General features: G+C 43.3%; 1 protein-coding gene across 1 annotated transcript in view; it reads right to left on the bottom strand.

Annotated features, from left to right (window-relative positions):
- GALNT5 (polypeptide N-acetylgalactosaminyltransferase 5) overlaps positions 1–20053 on the bottom strand; it is a 228953-nt gene that overhangs the window by 76293 nt on the left and 132607 nt on the right. The window contains exons 3-4 of the mRNA XM_086950453.1: positions 5440–5559; positions 1665–1800 (exon numbers count right to left, since the gene is read on the bottom strand). Of these exons, the coding sequence (XP_086806579.1) occupies positions 1665–1800; positions 5440–5559 (256 nt within the window). The remainder of the gene's footprint in view (positions 1–1664; positions 1801–5439; positions 5560–20053) is intronic.

Raw genomic sequence — 20053 nt, 5'->3', positions numbered from 1 at the left:
CAAGGGTGTTTATTCATTTAACAACATGTTTCGGCTTCCGAGTAAGTCGAAACATGTTGTTAAATAAACACCCTTGGACTTAATACCTGGTGGACCCTCGAGTTACTGAGAGCGCACAATACTATTTTGATTTTTTGAATATATATATATATATACACATATACATATATATATATATGTATATATATATATATATATATATATATATATATATATATATATATATATATATATATATATATATATATACATATGTACCAAATACATACACAATACAACCATAAGTAATATAAACTAAAATATGTTAAGTAATTGAGGCAATAATTAACAATTTAAAACCCCCAAAACACATTTACTAAAAATACTATGAACGTTAAAACAAATTCATGAATAAAAACAAATAGTATAACATTTTTTTTAAACGTAATGCTTTAAAATCTATTTAACCAATAATATAAAAACTATTGGAGTCTAAGAATAATAAATATACTATTGCCATTCTAGTTTAGGAAACAGTAGGGAAAGAGTGGGACTTTGGAGGGAAATGTTTACTATTCCCACTGCAGTCTGGGCAACAGTAGGGAAAGCATTGGAGTTTGGAGGGATTACATTTACTATTCCCACTCCAGTCTGTGCAACAGTAGGGAAAGTTTTGGACTTCAAACGGGTTAAATGTATTATTTCCTTAGGTCAGCCATTGAGAGGAAGCAACAGTTACTGAATCATTACAGAGTGGTATGGGGTCAGCAAGACGTCTGGTCCCACCCCACTCTGTGACGAAGTGTCACCGATGGGCACTTCGCCCTGGGTGTGTCAGGGCTTAAAATTTAAGCGCCCAGGTCAAGGGTTATCAGTGACACTCTCTGTCCTCATGAGAGATCCTTGAGGCGCCTTGCCAGGCTGAGGAGGTCACACCCACCGGGATGTGACATCTTCAGCTCGGCAAAGTTCCGCTCAGGCAACCAGGCACCTGTGCATTTAGTGCATGCATATCACCTGGCTGCCAGCCCTGAACAAGAACAGTGCCTGTCAGGCTAACCTTTGCTTGGCCTGACAGACATTCTTCACTTCAGGAAAGAGGTGAGGAGGCACCGGCCCCTATGCCCTTAAGGATGGGCCGCTTCTGCTTTGTATATATTTTTGGGCTTCTTGGGTTCAATTAATGTCACAATTATTGCACTCTGCCCTGAACGTTTTCTCACAGTGCACAAAATGTTTTTTTTCCACAGGCAATGGTAAACCGGAAAACTTTGCAGGCAAAATATATGTACGTATGGGGTATTTGTACAGCACAAACCTAGCCAAAGGATAGTGTAGTCAAAGGCAAAGTGTATTTTCGAAAATTCTTTGTCTGATTCAGCTTTTCTCAACAAATGCTAGAAGAGGAGCCCAGACACCCATCATGATAAATAAGTAAGTGGTACTTGCATGATGAAAAAAAAGAAACGTTACATGAATCAGTGTAAATAAAATACGTGTTTAGTCCTATTTGAATCCCCAACAAAGTACAAAATATCTATTAGTTTTTACTGACAGCATTGGAATTAATTTTTTCATTCATGCATATCGGAGTGAGGGAGGAAAACCGTTGGATTCTATGTTTCAGTTTTACCCATCAAACACTTAATACAATTCAGCACTTTTTATACATGTTCGACTTTTACCTCATGTCTTTATCGCTGACGACTTCAATTACAGGACATGATACTTTCTTTCTGTTTAAGTAAACACTTTCCAGAAGGGGCTCTAACCACCCGACATTGCATTCCACATGAGAATCCAGGAAAGTCAAAACCTCACCTGAAAAAAGCAAACAACATTTAAGATATCGTGTGATTAAAACCAGATCAAAAACATTTTCATATACAATTAGAGGAATACAAATGTTTAACAGCATAAATAACTGTGTGTGTCACTTGAAAAAACTCAAATTTAAAAATAATCTATTAAGTGACACATATGTATCCTATTATATACCTCCCACTTAAACAATTGCACCATAAAAGTTTAATTTCGTAAATATTGTAACAAAGAATGTTTGTAACTTGTTAAAGAGTGCTATATTCTCACATCATTATATATTTTAACGTGGCTGACGTTTGATAAATGAAATGTCAACCTCATAGTGGGCAAAAAAAAAGGATTTCCTCTCAAAGTGCAAAATCGTGCCAAAAAGCTGCTGTAAAGATGATGATTCCTTATTACACAATGAACACACCCAAGAGTATTCATTTAATGTATCATTATCACAAACACTCAAAGTTATCTAATTATCTGCCCCATTCTTAATTTTCAAGTAATAAAAGGAAACAATGGTTCCTTTAGGGGTAAGTGTGAACCTCAACTTCCATGGAAGGTAGCAATTAAACATCGACTGATGGGTTTTGTATCCAACAACACCGTTGTATTCAATTGTATCACAAGAACAAGAAAAATGGTTAGGTTTCACACTAAGGACCATTAAAGATACACTAGTGGTCCCAAACAACGCAATGGCGCAGTGAGAGTGAAATAAGTGAATATGTGTTGCGCTGGTGCCTAACAGTATTTATATATGAATATTGACTTATTAAGGATGCAGTGACGGTATATACACATACTGGCACAGAATAAAATGCCCAAAAATCAAATAAAAAACAGTACACTAATATTGCGTTGTCAGTGTTTTGGTGCCATGCAGTTAAGGCGGCAGGGTCATCAACAGGACATAGCTTGCGAAACACCCATTAAATGGTATGTTAAGGTGGATATTCAATATATGCCTCCACAAAGGATTTTGTCTATATGGGTTGGATCAAGTATGGTAAACAACGTCCAAATCGAATGTGTGAGGTGCCTGGAGAAACGTCTACTCAGGATAAATTGTACATCATGTTCAAATTATGTAGGGCTCCAACCTCTAGAGCATAACAAGTAACGAGGAAATTAATGTTATTTGAAAATGTTACTGGACAGTTGCATTGAAAGGATGTAAAATTCATTGTGACTTCAAGCTTCACCAGACACAATAGAATGCCCCACACAGTCATCTTTGAGAGAGGCCCAGAGGCCACCATATGACACCCATAAGGGTGGTGTACCTGCCCTTATCCAAGCCTGGCAGTGGGCCCAGTGCTCTCAACAGTTCAATATTCTAATGAACCTCTGCCTTTCTCTGTACCCTGCATCCCAAAAATATATGGATTGGGCAAGGGAAATAAAAAAGGCAGGGGCCTTGCAGCAGGACACACAGAGCCTTTACCGTTCACTCCTTGTGCAGCTCAGTGTCACTGGGGCTTCAGAAGGAGGGAGGGTAAATGCTACTCAGCTCCTGGGTCTCCTTGGCTTGGCTGAACTACAAAAAGAAGTTCAGCCAAGCCATGGAGAGCCAGGGCCTGATTTCTGACAGCCTGCTTTTGCAGCTCTTGCTATGAATTATCAACAGTTAACAGTTGTGGCCCTGTGTGTGGCTGTTGACAGTTGAACATTGCTACGCTAACAAATGATGGACGGAATGCAGAATAAATCATACATTCACCCCCAGTCAAGAGCATCCTGGGACCTGTTTCTGGGTATTACCCTTCATCAGCCAGGCTAGCTTGAATCCAGTGGCACAGTGAGCAAGGGACCCACGTCTGGGCATACCCATCCCACTTAGGGTGAAAAATGCTACGCAAACAAATGATGGACGGAATGCAGAATAAATCATACATTCACCCCCAGTTAAGAGATCTGGGTTAAATCCACTGTCCTTTTGCACACCATGCCACCCCAGTTTAGACCCAGCCATATGCAAATCAGTCTTTGCCCTGTGCCTCATGGGAACAGTCCAGACCGAACTTCCAAGCCAGGTCCTCCCTGGACCGGGAACAAGCATCCTGGGATCGGTTTCTGGGTATTACCCTAAATTATGGATTTAGGCCCAGATATCTGTACTGGGGTGAATGTATGACACTGTTCTGCATTCTGTCCATCAACTGTTGTTTTTGCATTTGTCACCCTGAGTGGGACGGGTATGCACATACCTGGGTCCCTGCTTATTTCCAGTCCAGGGAGGACCTGGCTTGGCAGTTCGGGCTGGACTGTTCCCATGAGGCACAGGGTCAAGACTGATTTGCATATGGCTTGGTTCAAACTGGAATGTCATAGTGAGCAAAAAACTATGGATTTAGGCCCAGATCTCTGGACTGGTGTGAATGTATGACATTGTTCTGCATTCTGTCCATCAACTGTTGTTTTGCGACAGTTGAACATTACCAGCAGGTTCTGAAAAACAAAGGCTTCGGAGCCATGAAGTATTTCAACCCCTTTGTTTTCTCAATTAGGATGTTCCGCCCTCGAAAAGCAGAATGTACTAACAGCTTTATAGCCTGTAGTTGGGTTGTACCAGCCACTAAAGGCTTGCTTACTTGTTCAAGGCCCTCACCTTCAGCTCAGGCCTTCAACGCTAGAGAAGATATTTAATGGCCAGTATAGCCTGCTACAGCGTACTATAAAGCTATATTAGAACATTGGGATGTTGGGTGCATACTTGAAGGCAGTGAAGTAACTCTGAGACAATATTGCCTGGTACCAACCTTTTGCTCCTACATTCCAAAGCTTTTTTTTTGTTTCTCACTGTTCACTTTATAGCATTCTACCCCAAGTGCTTGAAATATTCTAATAGCCTAATAACAACATTTGTTCAAGGTCCTCATCCTCATTATAGAGCCTTTAACAATTTTTTTTGCAGTCAACTCTGGGTTACAATGCTTAAATGAGTACCCAAATCGGATGACTCCTACCTATGAACAAGCATTGTCAAAGCCAATAGGTTTTGCCAATGGGTAAGCTATTCTGTCTTAGCCACTTTGGTGGCGGTGAGTAAGGTGGGCGGGGGGGCAAGTGGGCAATGGGACACTTAAAAAAAGTTCTATCAAGCAGCCAGTGCTGGCCACTTCAAAGCGTTTTTTTTACTTCTGGGAAGGATAAATAAACATTCTTGGGAGGGAAGGTGTTGGGGGGAGAAGAAATAGGGAAGAGAGGGCGGGTGGGAGATATGAGAAGAAGGGAGATGGGGTGCGTGGAGGAAGGTAAAAAAAGTGCTATGAATTGGCCAGCTTTAATCACGTCATAACTCTTTTTTTTAATAGAAATACTACCTGAATCACAGTGCGAGCAGCTGAGGGCCAGTGGAAGGACACTAATTAAACCTATTTAATCTGTGCTTTGTTCATATACCACCAAAAGAAAAGGTAGTGACGCATGGCAATCGCTGCCCAATTAGAAGGCAGATAAGAAAAGTGGCATTGCTGCAAATGAATGGTAAGTAAAGGCCAGGTTCCAAGCACATAACAGCTCGGACATGCTCATGCAGGCGAAACCTAAAAAGGCACTAGAGCAGAATGGTAGGACATAGTGTTCTCACACACAATGAAGCATCAACTAAATTCACACAAAGGAAAATCATTCACACGTTACCTGTAGCAATATCTGCTCCTGCCAGTCTTGCTCGTATTAATCCATACCTCTCCTTCAGGTGAATAATTCGTACCTTGGGAAACTGAGACATATACTTGTCTAAATTGTCTTTCAAGTATTCTAAACAGAAATAGATGAATGTTACTTAATGACCACTTTTGGAGGAAAAATAAACTTTATGTTGAAACGATTCTCAATAAATGAAATGTCCATCAGATTTACAATTACTTATTAAATAAGTGGCAATTTAAAAAATATACTGAAATACTTGGGACGAGTCCAACATTCACAAACGTCCAAGCATGAAAATTCAAGTCACTTTGAAAATAATGCACATATAGTAATAAAAGCAAAAATATACTAATACTTGTAAAGCGCTGAGACAAACTGAACAAACTTTGGTGAAACTCTTCCATGTGTTATACTGTGGCTATTTCTTTAACAATCGTTTCTATGCAGCAATCAAAATGTATTACATCAAAAATAAAGAGCTTTTTTAGGCTTGCTTGTACCACAGCTTTAGCTGTCTACCAGAGTTTATTTTCTTCCCGAAAGACGAATAACAAGCATTTGCAATGCAATAGGTCTCACATTTACGCAAGTTTGAGCTATTGGCATTGTAAATGACAATGCAGGAGGGCGGTTACTAACTACTAAAGGGAAAGTCACACACTCTATATGCATGTATGTTTAGTAGGACGATTAACAGAACCCAGAAAGAAGCCTTTTAGGACCAGAATACAAGGCACGTTGGCATGTCACAGTGCGCCCTATCTGATGAATATGCATGTCCGATGTTTACGCATTGATGACACATATGCAAATTGAACATCTGAATCCGCCTTCTATGCAATATTTCATTATTAATGCAAATTGTGCTTGCCGGTTACAAATGTTTTTAGTGATCCATTTGCGGACATGTGCGATTCTACTGTGGGGACAGCCACAGTTGTGTTTTAGCACTGGCGTTATTTTTTTACCTGTAGAATATGCCTTGTGTTGTCAGCTAGACATAACAAGCATTGGCATAGCCAATAGGTCTCACCTTTGACACTGTATAAGTATTTAGTTATAACGCACAAAATCCTTACTGCAACAACATTATTTGTTGTATGGCTAAACACTTATAAGGTCCCAAAGGCGAGACCTATTGGCTATGCCAATGCTTTTTCTGGTGGGAGATGTCAAAAAACTATGGCACCCGGTTTTGGTATCAATGAAGGAACAAAAAAAATAACACAGACAACAGATGCGCAGCAGAAATAAAAGGGGTTGAAGGAGAGGTTAAATTTCAGTTCTGAATATTTGCTGCAAAGACCTTTCATCAAACTTTATCGGAGCACAACCTCCAAAAACTTTCCAGGATAATTTGGCAAGTACATCTCTTGGGTGCAACGACCCTTCGCAGACGGGATTAAAATAACTGAACAAAATTATACCGAAATTAATTTTACTTCAGAAAGAAAAAACATTCAAGAAAGGGACTGCCATGAAACAAACAGAACTACGTATGGTGTCTGTAGAAATTATCTGCACGTACCTGATCAAAGGAAATAATATTTCTACTATAAAAAAGCACTGAAACGTTTTCTAATAAACAAATGATCAGAGCCTTTTACAGCAAAACCAGTTGTCAGTTGCATGACACAGCAGCGGTGAATGTTAAAATATTGACTTTACTAACATGGTACGTCTTTGTAAACTTATTTCAAACGGAATGTGCCATGAAATAATTAAGGGATACTTTACTAGGTTTAATAACAGTCACTAGGGAAAATATGATTGTTAACAGAATTAGGTGGGTAAAATGTAGGTATGAGATTTCTCGCCTTACAAGTTCAAGTTCAAAAGACCTTTATTGGAATTTCAGAAAATTCATAAAAGTACCGAATACAGCAAAAACACACATTTACATATAGTACAAACATTTATATAAATAACATTCCATAATATCATAATTATTCATACAATAATTAAACAAGAAATTTCATTTCCTTATAAAATTTGTACAGTAGCATCATTGTGACTAGTTTCTGATTTCAGGGATTTTCCATTGTCTTGCGCGCATGTATGGCTAATCTTAAAAAAGTGCTAGTGCGAAAGGTCAGTTCGACTGTATCCAGAGTAAGCAGCAACGTATAAGATTCTTTGAGTGTGAGAGGTCTGTATTTTCTGAAATACGGAGTTAAAAGCCATTTGATAAGTCTCACATAAAATTTACAGAAAAATAAAAAGTGCAGATCATCTTGTGTGCTCACACCATCACAAGGGCATGGGGTAAGGTCTGCACTATGTCGATACCCCATAGGAAAAGACAGCAAAAATGTCACAGTTCCTGCCCTTAAACGGAACAATAGGGACCGCTCCCAGTTTGACAAAGGGAGGGAAAGGTAGGGCGGCAAAATTTGCATACAAAGACCATTTCCTATATATTTCATGACCCTTGATTTCTGGGATTCGCTTCCTATGCGCCCATTTCTATAAAGTGCATAAAGTGCTTTTTGTACCTCAATTTTGTCCTTTAATTCAATTGACATTGGGACAGTGAACAAAGTACCTCTACCAATTTCATTAAGTGATTTAAAAACTTCTGTAAACCAAGGAATCTGCATACCGTATTCACAATTTAGGCAGTCCTTAATAATGTTTTGTGTAAGGACAGCGGCATCATTCCTCCAGATTCTAATCCAGAAGAGAGCTGGTCTTGCTCTAATAAAATCAGTTATGTAGGGGAGGTTAAGTTCATTGTGACAAATAAAATCAGATGAGGAAATCGGTGCACCCAGCACTTTTCTGCAAAAGCGATTTTCCTCTCTTTGAATACAAATGCTGCTATCTGACCCCCATACTTCTGCTCTATACGTAGCGACAGGTGAACACTGTAATTTAAAAATCTTTAAAATAGCCTTTGTGGCACCAATTTTCTTTGGGCGAGGGAGACTCAGAACGGAGTTGTTGGCTTTCGAGAACTTGCTCGTGGTGTAGGCCAAATACCCACTCCACGAGCTGTTCGCAGCGAAAACCAACCCCAAATAAGGAAACTTATGAACAGATTCCAATTTATCTGTACCAATTCGAATTGTACCAAGTTTCCTTTTGCCCGGCCCACAAGACAAAATAAAAGACTTTTTAAAATTTACTTTCAAGTCCAATCCCTCCATAAAATTTACAAAACTATGTACAAGCAGACGTAAAGCATTAGGTGTGCGTGCCATAAGCACCGCATCGTCTGCATATAAAAGCACAGGTAGGGGATTGCCTAAGATTAGAGGTGGCTTTTTTTAAACAATTAGACAGGTCATTAATATAAATAATAAACAATAGGGTGCTAAAACGCACCCCTGTCTCACCCCCCTCCCTATCTCAATAGCTCCCGAGACCTCTCCGCCCATCCCAATACGTACCCGTGCTTTCAGGTCAGTATGGAGATAGGCTAAAAATCTAACGAGAGTGGCATCAAGGCCATTGGATAAGAGGATTGACCAAAGCTTGGATCTGTTCACAAGATCGAATGCAGATGAGAGATCCATAAAAGCTAGGTAAACAGGGGATGAGCGGGCAATGCAATATTTATCGATTATCAGTTTCAAATTTAAACATTGCTCCACTGTTCCTACCCCGCTCCTAAATCCCATCTGACAAGGATCTAAAAAGTCAGAATCGGCCGCCCATTCCAATACCCTATTGTAAATTATACGTCCTAGTACTTTTAAAGTGTTATCCAGAAGGGAAATAGGATGGTAATTTGCTGGATCTGATCTGTCTCCCTTTTTATAAATAGGGACAATGATGCTAGTAGCCCAGGTGGCAGGCATGGCTACTTTTGGGAGACTATTAAAGATGTTAAGGAGTATTGGTGACCATAACTCGACATTATATTTAATGATATCGATAGGAAGACCATCTGGTCCGGGTGCCTTGTTGCCTAAGCTCTCTTTTATGGCTTTCCTGACTTCTTGATCCAGAATCTGTAGACCCTCCAACTGGCCTGTGTTAGGAAGAGAGTGCTCATCAGAGGGGGCTGCATAGATTTTGGAAAAATGGCTCTCCCATGCTGCACTAGTTATATTGCAGCTGATTTGTGTGAGCTCTTTGCCCATTTCCCTCGTTCTCCTGACAGCCGACCAAAATGGGCCGCTGCCACCCAAGTTGGCGCTAATTACCAACTTTTCCCAGTGTTCGGAGAGCAGGTTTGCCTTCCTTTCCGATATTTTGTCTTTGTAGTTTTTCCTGGCGGCTCGAACTGCAACTTTGCACCTTGGCCTAGCAGAGAGTGCCTTTCTTAGTTCTCTGTTAGCCAGGGAGCAAGATGAGTCAAACCACCGTGGCTCTTTACATTCATTGGGAAGTGGGACTGACAGGAGGGTTTTAATGTTTGAGCATAAAGCTTCAAAGTCTGTAATCAATTTATCGTTATTTCCACTGGGGGACAAACAAGATTTCAGCAAATCAGGATATGTCTCCTGGACAGTATCTATAATAGCCCCACAATCAATTCCCCTCCATTTTAAGCGAAGGCCATCGATTGAGGGTGTAATGTCCCTTGCCCCATTAAGATTCGTGAAAATTGGACTAGGTGCAAGGTTAAAAATAACCAACAATGGATTGTGATCGCTGAAGGACGTTTGCACCACAGAAGTTTTAGTTATACAGTCTGTTAGCGGTGGTGATGTAAATACGTAGTCAATAATGGAACAACTATCCCTGCCAGTAAACGTGGGGGCATAGGGGAACTTCATATCATACCCTACTCGCATTACATCAGCAAGATCAAAATCGGATAGTATTCTGGACAGTTCCAATCCCCTGCGATCATCAGGGTAGACAGAATTAGTACATCCATACTTCTCTATGAGTTTCACATTAAAATCACCCCCTATTAGAATACCAGTCTTAGTATCTACTGATGAAAAACATTCAATCATATTTAAAACCTTAGATAATGCTACAAAATTTTTGTTCAGTACACCATAAAAATCATTGTTATAAAAATTAATTAAATAAATCGAGGTCTTTGACTTTAGTTTATATTCAAGAATTTGAATATTAGGATTAGCAAGGTTATCTAGCTGCAAATCTCTAATTGTACCACCTGCCAGAATTCTGATCCCCATAAAAAGACCACCCACTGCTCGACCGAAACTAGGTTTTACTGACGTCAGGCTAAAGCAGTGGTAGCCTTCAATGTACAAGTTTTCAACAGCCCAAGTTTCTTGAAACATAAGTATGTCCACATCATTTATTAACTCAATCCATGCAGGGTCCGACAGCTTGGATTCTAGTCCTGCAACATTCCAGCTTAATGTTGATAAACCATATGTAGTTCCACGTTTGTCAAGTCTATTCCCAGTATTTCCGTTGTCATGTTGAAGTAGTTCGTTGGAAGTGGGAAGAGAGCTGTCAGACGATATAACTTCTGTAGAACCAATCTGGTCCTGATACATTACAGCTGGATTTGTGAGTCCCTCTGAATTACAGACTTTAACATGATTACACATTTCGTTATTGGCCGATATACTCAGTCAATCCTGTTCATCTAAAGTAGATAAATAATCAAACCGATTATGAGTAGGAATGTTGTACATTGACCTAACTTCAGTTATCGGTGTAAACTGGTACGGATTGTGGACTGGGTAAGGCCTATCTCTGTAATTATTCTGATGCATGATTGGAGCTTAAAAGTAATGTGGAAGGTTGGGAGTTGGAATTGACATTGAGGGTTGATGGTGCCAGTTACAGCTGTTAATGTTAGTGGCATTGGGATTCTGATTCTGAATAAAAAGTGGTGATTTGATCCTTGCTCCAAAGTTCAAATCATGAAAAGGAATTGTGGGGTTATTCACCATGGATTGTTCAGGGGGTATCAGGTGTCTGTAAAAGTATCCTAAAGGAAGGAGTGTGGTGTTAAATTCCCAGGGCGAAGGTGACGGGGCGCTGGCAAGTGCTTTCTCTGCCCATTGAGGTCTTCTAAAGCTTATAGTGACACAATCACCCTCAAACTTTTTCCTGAGTGGGCCTATCCAGCCCACTCGCTGGGTGTTAATAATCTCCCTAGCACCATCAATAGGGTAATTGCAGTTAGCAATTAACCAATGTAAGGTTTTATTTTTGAGAGATGTAGGAGTTTCGTCCTGATCCTTCCTTAATTTGGTAACATTAACTAACACCAGTACATATGCACCACATTCCGGTGGAAGATTAATGCGGGCGGGAACTTGCCTAGCTGTTTTTTGTGTAGGTTGGGCCGTGGTAGAACTACTAGTGGGATTTACAGGGTGACCTATGGTAGACCCATTTGGTGGTTTGGTGCTAATGTTAGTGTTGATGCTGGGTTCCTTCCTTTTATCTGAGCCTACATTATTGGTATGCAGTGTTGTTGTTTGCTGACTGATGGTTAGACCATTTGAATTAACCAATGTAACAGATGGAGCTTTGTGTACGTTATTTGTGTTTATGAGTGGTGCTAGAGAAGTATTAGGTTTGGTGCCTGATATTTTGGTGGTATTATGATTATTTGTGCTCTTTACGGCACCTTCCTTCAAAAAATTCTTAATAGGGATACTCAGTTCAGCTATTTGTTTTTCAATCCGAGTAAGCCTACTTTCGATGGGAGATAAATAGATACTTAATAATTCGCCCAACCTTTCCAGCATACGGTCGTGTGAGTTATCAGTATTTTCATTGATTGTATTATTGGTATCCAATGTTCCACCCTGCTGAACCATTTCACTTTCATCCCCCTGAGAGATTTCCGTGGCCCTGCTCTTGTTATGGTTAGTGCCAGAATTGGTAGTGGTGTTTTTCCCAGTCTTTCTTTTTAGCTGGGCATGTTTCCTGACCTTTGTAGTTCGGGGCTTCGGTGCATATAATTTTTGTTTTTGAACGGCACCCTCACGTCTACCTCTCAATTGCCTAGTATTGTCAACAGATATTACTTCAGGAGTGGGATTGATAGGTAATTCTGGGTTTTTCTCTAGATCCATACTGATATCTGTGTCTGAATCTATCAGGGGAATAGAGGCAGAGAGGTTAACCTCACTTGGAATGGTGTGGATGTCAGCACATACATTTAGTAAGGGTCTGATGTTGTTAGGCATAGCCTGTGCAGGTGTAGTAGCAGCGGCAATAAGGCCAAGGGAGGAACGTTTGGCGTGAGCCAGGTCTTGTGATACCCTACGTTCTAAAAGGGAGATGCCCTGATTTATGGCGTCGTTGGCCTTAGTTATAAATAGGTCAATAAGACCAGTTACTGATCCGGCCCCTGCGGCAGCTGTTTTGCTGCGACTGCCCCTTGGAGACATGCTAAGAGTAGCATACACTTATTCAAACACAATATGAACTACGGACTCTTTTTCCAAAGAATAATATAAACAGGGCAAAAGCAAAGTAACGATGAGGTAGGGTGAAGAGTGGATAACCACACAATACACGGGGCAAGATAGTTAAAGTCAGCGGGCAGATAGCCCCAGCCAAGTAGGCAGCAAAAATGTCAGTATCAGCAATCCCTAAGATGAGGATGACAACACAATAGAGTAGGCCCAGATAGAAAATGTACCTTATGGTGGAAACGTTAAGGAGGTGGCCCCGTCCCGACCTCCTCGTGCCTCTGAGGGCCACAGAGGGCCCGCCCTTTGCCTGGGCTTAGCCCCGGGCGCTCCCGCGCGCGTCTCGCGGGGCGAGAGGGGGTGTCAGGCTTTAACTGGCGCCTCCGGGCGCTCTTTGCGCGTCACGGGCGCGCAGTACACCAAGGGAGTGCTGGGGAGTGTGGTCCGTTAGCACAGGATGCCTCCTGCCGCCTCCCGGCGTGTAGTACTCCCGCCGTTCCCCTCACGGCAATGCCCGTCGGCAAATCAGTCAGGTAAGCTGTTTGGTGTTCCCCCTCTGGGCGCCCGGGGGGTCAGGCTTTAACTGGCGCCTCTGGGCGCTCTTTGCGCGTCACGGGCGCGCTGTACACCAAGGGAGTGCTGGGGAGTGTGGTCCGTTAGCACAGGATGCCTCCCGCCGCCTCCCGGCGTGTAGTACTCCCGCCGTTCCCCTCACGGCAATGCCCGTCGGCAAATCAGTCAGGTAAGCTGTTTGGTGTTCCCCTCGCCTTACAACTATTCAATAAGTAGCAGGCCCCACTGAAAACAGTAGGGCCTTACAATCAGACACTAGTAAAACATAACAAGTGCATTGCTCAACTGACTCCGGGGGGCACACCCTGGAACGGCTGTGAAGCTGGGAGGCAGGCTGCCCAGAGGTGCTGCGAAGCCGGGACTTTGCAGCGGAGGCCCTGAGATGAGGCTGTGTAGTACGCCTTAGAGGCTGCAACCGCTGCAGTCCAAAGTGAAGATCCGTGCAGCGGAGGTTGGAGCTGGCTAGACATCTGGTCGTAGGCCAAAGCCGACTGACAACTGGAAAGCACTAGTTGAGTGCGGGACAGTAAGCAGTTACCAAAGTCGTGTAGCTGCAGGAAGCGCAAGCGAAAAGGAGACGGAGAGGGCGGAGCGAGTGAGTTGCGTGGCCAGGACGTGTGGGCGAGTAGAGAGGCGCCCACACGTCCTGGCCACGCAACTCGCACTCGCTTGGGAGGGCAGTCTGCTCTTTTTGGAAGCACATACTAGTGCTTGTGGCCCACCCCTGCTCGCTCCCGCAAGGTGGATGCCGCCACAAGCACGAGTATGTGCTTCCAAAAAGAGAAGAGCGACGGCTAAAGGTCCTCTTATGCAGCGCATGCGCGCTGCCTAGGCGAGACATAAAAAAACGGTATGTACAATACCACATAGAATGTAACTGGCTCTATTATAAGCCATTTGTAACTGGCCAACTGAAACCTACATCACTGGGGTCCTAATGTCTGCCGCCCCTATGATAATTCTCTGGAGAGCACGGCTGAAAGGATGTGATATTTTGATGGGTATAAACTCTCTAGCTATTTCTATTCAGGGTAACCTCTTTTTTGGTGAACTGTAAATGTTCTAGCGCTTGATAGACGTGGCCCTCCAGCAAATGTTCTAGCGCTTAAGACGTGGCACTACGGCAAATGTTCTAGCGCTTGAGACGTGGCCCGACGGCAAATGTTCTAGCGCCTGAGACGTGGCCTATGGCAAATGTTCTAGCGCTTTGGAAACATGGCCCTGGGGTTAAATCATTATTGTTTTACCACGTCCTGTTTCCAATTCTGGCTACCCCCAGTTGACCAACATGTGTGATCTTTGGCAAAGCAACAACTAACAACCTGTGAAAGTAACCTGTAGTAACTTTCATCCATAAGTACTCTTAATAAGTAGCCTTGGACCATGGTCAGCCACGTTGTAGCACTATTAAAGAGACGGGTTCGCTGTTTAGTGCAATATATAAAACAACCCTTGGACGGACAGTCCCTGCCTGTTTGTTAACTTGAAGTGGGCAGAAGGGCGGCACCGGGTGAGGGGGAGTCTGTGTTCTCAGGGCCCTGTTTGAACTTGTACCCCCGGACGAGTGTATTCCCAGTGGCACCAGCCCATCACACAAAAAAAATGTTATTGGAGGAGATGTGTATTGTCTGCGGCCTGCGGGGACCCCTGCCAGCCCCCCAGAGGAAGCCTTAACAATGGCATCTGGACGGGACCACAGTGTCACCCCCTCCTCCTGGCCCTCCTCAGACTGCACCCTGCTGACAGGGGTTCACACCTGGACTCGCCTGCAGTGTGCGCTGCCCAGAGGCTTCTGCTGCAGAACGTGTCGGGCATAAGCCAAAGTGGAGTGCTTACTCCAACAGACCACGCATCGCCATGTGAAGGAACCTGGAGATGAGGCAATTGCGGCGTCACGAAGGTGACGACATCCCGGTCGAGGACGGACCTCTGTGGCATCGGCGTTTATGAGGCCAGGCTGGCGAGAGGAGCTGGAGAAGTACAGAGGTGATGCAGCTGATCGTGCATCGGAGGCCAGGCGCTGTCGTGTGGGCGGGACTGCAAGCCAGTGGAGGAGACGGCTGCAGGTCAGTGCCCAGGTAGAGGAGAGGAAGAGTATGTGTACTTGCAGTCAAGAGGCCAGCACAGGCCCGTCTGAAGCACGAGGTCTCCCCTCCCTCTAGTGGTGACAAGGTGGAAGTGCGCAGGAATACCGGCTGAGACAGAAGAAGTGTCTCCAAAAGTCCAGTACAATAAATAACAAGGCGGAAGAGATGCAGCGAGATGACGTGCGCGTGCATAATCTGCTGTCCGGGCAGACACGGCAGCGTGCACATCTACTTTCCCCCTTCGGACGCAAAACTCACAACAATAGAGCTCATTGCTAGGCGAGACCTAAAAAGAGTGGCCTTTGGATCAGCCCACCTTAGCCACTGCTTGTTTGAATTGTTAAAGAAGAAGCCCATGCCAACATCCCATAAAATATGCAAAATACAAGTAAATAGCAGGTAAAGAGTGTGGTTTTTATTAGGTCAAGCCTGGGCAGCACATGCGCTTCTCTGTGACGCATGTTGTATTAAAGTATGGCCTTGAAGCCCAGTCTACTCACTGCCCATATTTTCATTGATTTGTGTCATTGTCATTCATGAATGCTGGCTTCTGATTTGGTAATAGGATTGTTAGTCCCTCCTCTTCATTTGTAGCCTCCCATGAGGACTGGCCCTTTTACTTCTGTTGTTACACTGTATGTCTTTTTTAGTCTGTAAGCACTATTTTTTTTTATTAGTTTCTCCTACTGCAGGCACATCATGCTTTCTTGCATCATTCAGTGCACCACTTTCCAAGCAATAGGTCTTGCATTTACAATAGTTTGAGCTATTGGCATTGTAAATGACAATACCTTTTATTTATGTATTAATTATCAAAACAGATAAATAAAAGGCATTGTCATTTACAATGCCATTAGCTTAAACTCTCGCAAATTCGAGACCTATTGCATTGCAAATGCTTGTTAGACTCTAGTCGCCAAATATTTCAAGCAAAGGCTGTATTGAGAATAGAAGCCACACTCCCCGTTCCATCTGCCTTTTCCACCTTGCATTTTTGAACTACTTAAGTCGCTGAGAGTCAGGATCGAAAAGTAATGGAATAGCACCACTCGGTGGTCCAATCCCAGGGCCTCATACATCCTGGCACTGCTCCTTTTTGAATTGTGCTCATTAAGGGCTAACAGTAGAAATTAAACTAAAACCTGGTGGATTCTGGCAAGGAAATGTAAGTAAAGACATTTCTTGTCAGAACGACATTTTTTGTGTTTTCCTCAAGCTCAATACACAAGAAGGACAGCGCTGCTTTGGAACGCACAAATAAATTTTGTTTGAAAGGAGCTCTGCAAAAGTAGCTTGAGCAGATATCCGAGAGGACGGTGAAAATACATTCTCAAACTGATTACTTTATTTAATGAAAGGAAATCAGTATTTTCTGGGAAAATATAAAGCTATTTGTTCTTTTTGTGTAATATGTACTCTCCTTAAGGTCTACCTCGAAAAGCATGCTTAATACATGTACCAAAACAGCGCCACCCGTAGCTGTCTTTGTGGAGGGGCCATGTCCTTGTAAAAGGCAAAAACATAAATACAACACTATTACAAATACATGCTAATCTATCGTTTCAGTGCACAGCGGTCCAGTAACACTGGATCTGAGGGAGGCTACTTTTATTGACAAAGTGCACATTGTGTATAAGCGAAATGCCGTCACTCACATTCAGGGACGTGGATGACAGAAATTGACTGGCCCATTGCCCCATGCTGTATGCTGTTGTGAGTGGAAGCAAAGAGTGAATGACAGCAAAGCAGACCGCTTGGTGAAGAGATTTGAAAAAAGCCCTTTATGCATGTATAATACATCATATTTGTTTCTATAAAAGAATAGCCTGGAAAAGGCTAGACCTAGAAAGCTCTATAGCCTGTTTAAACCCCCTCTAATAATACCTAACACCTTCATCAACGCCACACAAAGTGCAAATAATACCTTTTAAAAATATTGTACTACTTCCTCCTCCTGATGATGATGATCTTAGAAAGCCCTCTTCATTGCAACATTATTGTGTACTACAACCACATTTATGATAGCAAATAAAATGTAAATCATACAATAAACCAAAGCAAATGCTAAAGTTGTTTCTCTAGTCTTATGGAAATGAACTGAATGATTTGTGATCGTCCTAAAGTAAGCGGAGTTTACACAAAGATGTGTGGGTGTAAGATTTTCCAAATCGAGTATGCTCGCCCTTTCTCACGTCTACTGTTCTCTCTGTTCTCTATCCGAGTTCCACGTATTTCATTTCATTTAGGGACATGATACTTCAGACAGTTTGGTGATCGTGCACTGCAGTGGCCATTTTCCCACAAGGACTCCAGGGCTCTGTGCCCTTTGTTATGCCAAGAGTGAATAATAATCTTTCATGAACTCTTGGTAAAATAAAAAGGAAATGCCGCCCAGCAGCAGTTTAAGACAGCTCTGCTAGAGAGAATGTTTGGTGTGTGACACAGGCGCATGCAGGTGCCTGCACCAGCCATCAGAGATTATCTAAGCCCTGGCACTGGTCCCTGGCACGCATCAGTGCCTCCCAATCTGTAACCTGGTAAAGTGTCATAGCTAAAGTTAGCAATGGGCGTTGCACAGGGCCGGACTGGGTACCGCAACCGACCCTGGCAAAGTGCTCGGCCGCCCCCTCCCTCCCCACTCGGAGGGGGAGGGGCGGGGGGCAGGAGGTGCCGACGAGCTCTTTGCCGGGGCCGGTTTTTGGCCGATTTTGGTACAGGGCCGATTTTGCAGCAAAAACGGCCCTGTAACAAAAACGGCCCCCACCCGTGCGGCGCACCGGGGGATTGCTCGGTGCCCGCTATGGCCAGTCCGGCCCTGGCGTTGCAGGCTTAAGCCCTGCATGCCTATTCCCAAATCATCACAAAGTTGGGAAAGGGTGGGGTGAATGAGCAAAGACTAAAATCACTAATCCGCGACTGCCAGGTGTGAGGTTTTAGTTTCAAGTGTCCAAAGTTGAAAGTAGCTGCAGATGTCCAAACAAAACCTGCACAGGCAGATAGGAACGTAAAAAATATTTCTAAATGCCATATATGTGTGTGTCCATCAGAGAGTGTGTGTATATGTGAGCATGTGGTGTGTGTCTATGTGTGAGCAAAAGTGAGAGTGTCAGTGAATGAGTGAGTCAAAGTGAGGACAATGAGTGATAAGACGAGTGAGTACAAGTGAGAATGAATGAGTGAGGGAGAATGACAGATAATGTAACTGAATGTTACTGTGTGTGAGACTGAGTGAGTCCGGTCTGAGTGAGTCTTAGTTAGTCAAAGAATGAGTTAGACGGAGTGAGTCAGTGTGAAAGAGAGTGAGACTGACTGATTCATCCTGAGTCAGAATGATTTAGTCTGAGTCAGAATGAGTTTGAATGAGTGAGTCTGAGTGGGTTTGAGTGAGTCAGAGCTGTACTAAGTGAATCAAAATGAGTATGACTGGGCAAATCAGTGAGACTGAGTAAGAATGACTGAGGCTGACTGTGAATGAGTAAGAATGAGTCAGAGTAAGATTGAGTGAGTCAGAATAAGCAATCACATTCCTGTCGGCCGTCCAGCTGGCTGGCCAGTCACCGCCTCTTTTCAGTCCTATTCCTGGCTTCTGTTGGAACAGGAAGCAGGATAGGCTACTCTGAGCCATCGCAATGCTGCAATGCAGCATTGTGATTAGTCTGAGCGCTGTGCATGGCTCTCAGATGGGGAATGGAAGCCTGGGCGTGTTCTCCACCCAGGCTGTAATGCAGCCTGGGTGAAGAACATGCTAAGTGCACATGCATATTTGGCCGGATTCATAGGGCCCGGCCTAACATTTACACGCATTTAACAGGGTGTCACCACTCCTCCCCATGCAGCCCCCAGCCCCGCCTCACAAACCTGCCCTAGCACAGAAAAATAAAATGATAATATCATTGCGTTATTATCCTTTTCTTTTACCTTTTTTGTGATGTTGAAAGGCAGTGGGGCGACTCTCTTCCGTCTTACCGGAGGAGCCGCTCCTGAGAATAAGTGAGACTTAGTGAGGCTGAGTGTGAATGAGGGAAGCTGATTGAGTATGAGTGAGTCACAGAGATTGAATCAGAATGAGTGGGACTGAGTGAATCATGGAGGACGAGTAAGTCATGGGGAGACTCAGGGAAACTAGGTGAGAAGGATGAGACTGAGCGGGAATGAGTAAGTCAGAGGGAAACTGAGTGAAGCTGCGTATGACCGAGTGAGTCTGAGTGAGAATGAATCAATCAGAAGGACTAGGAATGATTGGGATTGAGTGAGAGTAACTGAGAATGAGTGAGTGTGAGTGGGTCAGAGCGAGAATGGATAAGACTGCATGAATCAGTGAAACTGAGTCAGAGTAATTAAAAGTGACTGCAAGTGTGAATGACAGTAAACGGCTAAGACCGAGTGAGAATGAGTGAGAGATTAAGACTTAGTGCAAGCAAGTGTCAGTGAAACTCCCAAGTAAGTGGGTCAGTCTCGCTCACTAGAATTAAAGCCCACCACTTTAATAGTCACCAGTCTCCACTGAGAAATGGGTTCTTATGTTGCATCTGCATGCATACATATGTGCTTTCATGCTGAAAAAGGCAAAAGCAGGGCCATACTGGGAACTGAAACCGGCACTGGCAAACTGCTGGGCTGGCTCCCAGT

The sequence above is a fragment of the Lissotriton vulgaris genome, unplaced genomic scaffold (genome assembly GCF_964263255.1).
Source record: "Lissotriton vulgaris unplaced genomic scaffold, aLisVul1.2 SCAFFOLD_796, whole genome shotgun sequence".
In the NCBI taxonomy this organism is placed as follows: Eukaryota; Metazoa; Chordata; class Amphibia; order Caudata; family Salamandridae; genus Lissotriton; species Lissotriton vulgaris.
The sequence above is the reverse complement of the archived record's forward strand: the minus strand, read 5'-3'. Positions and strand labels throughout refer to the sequence as shown.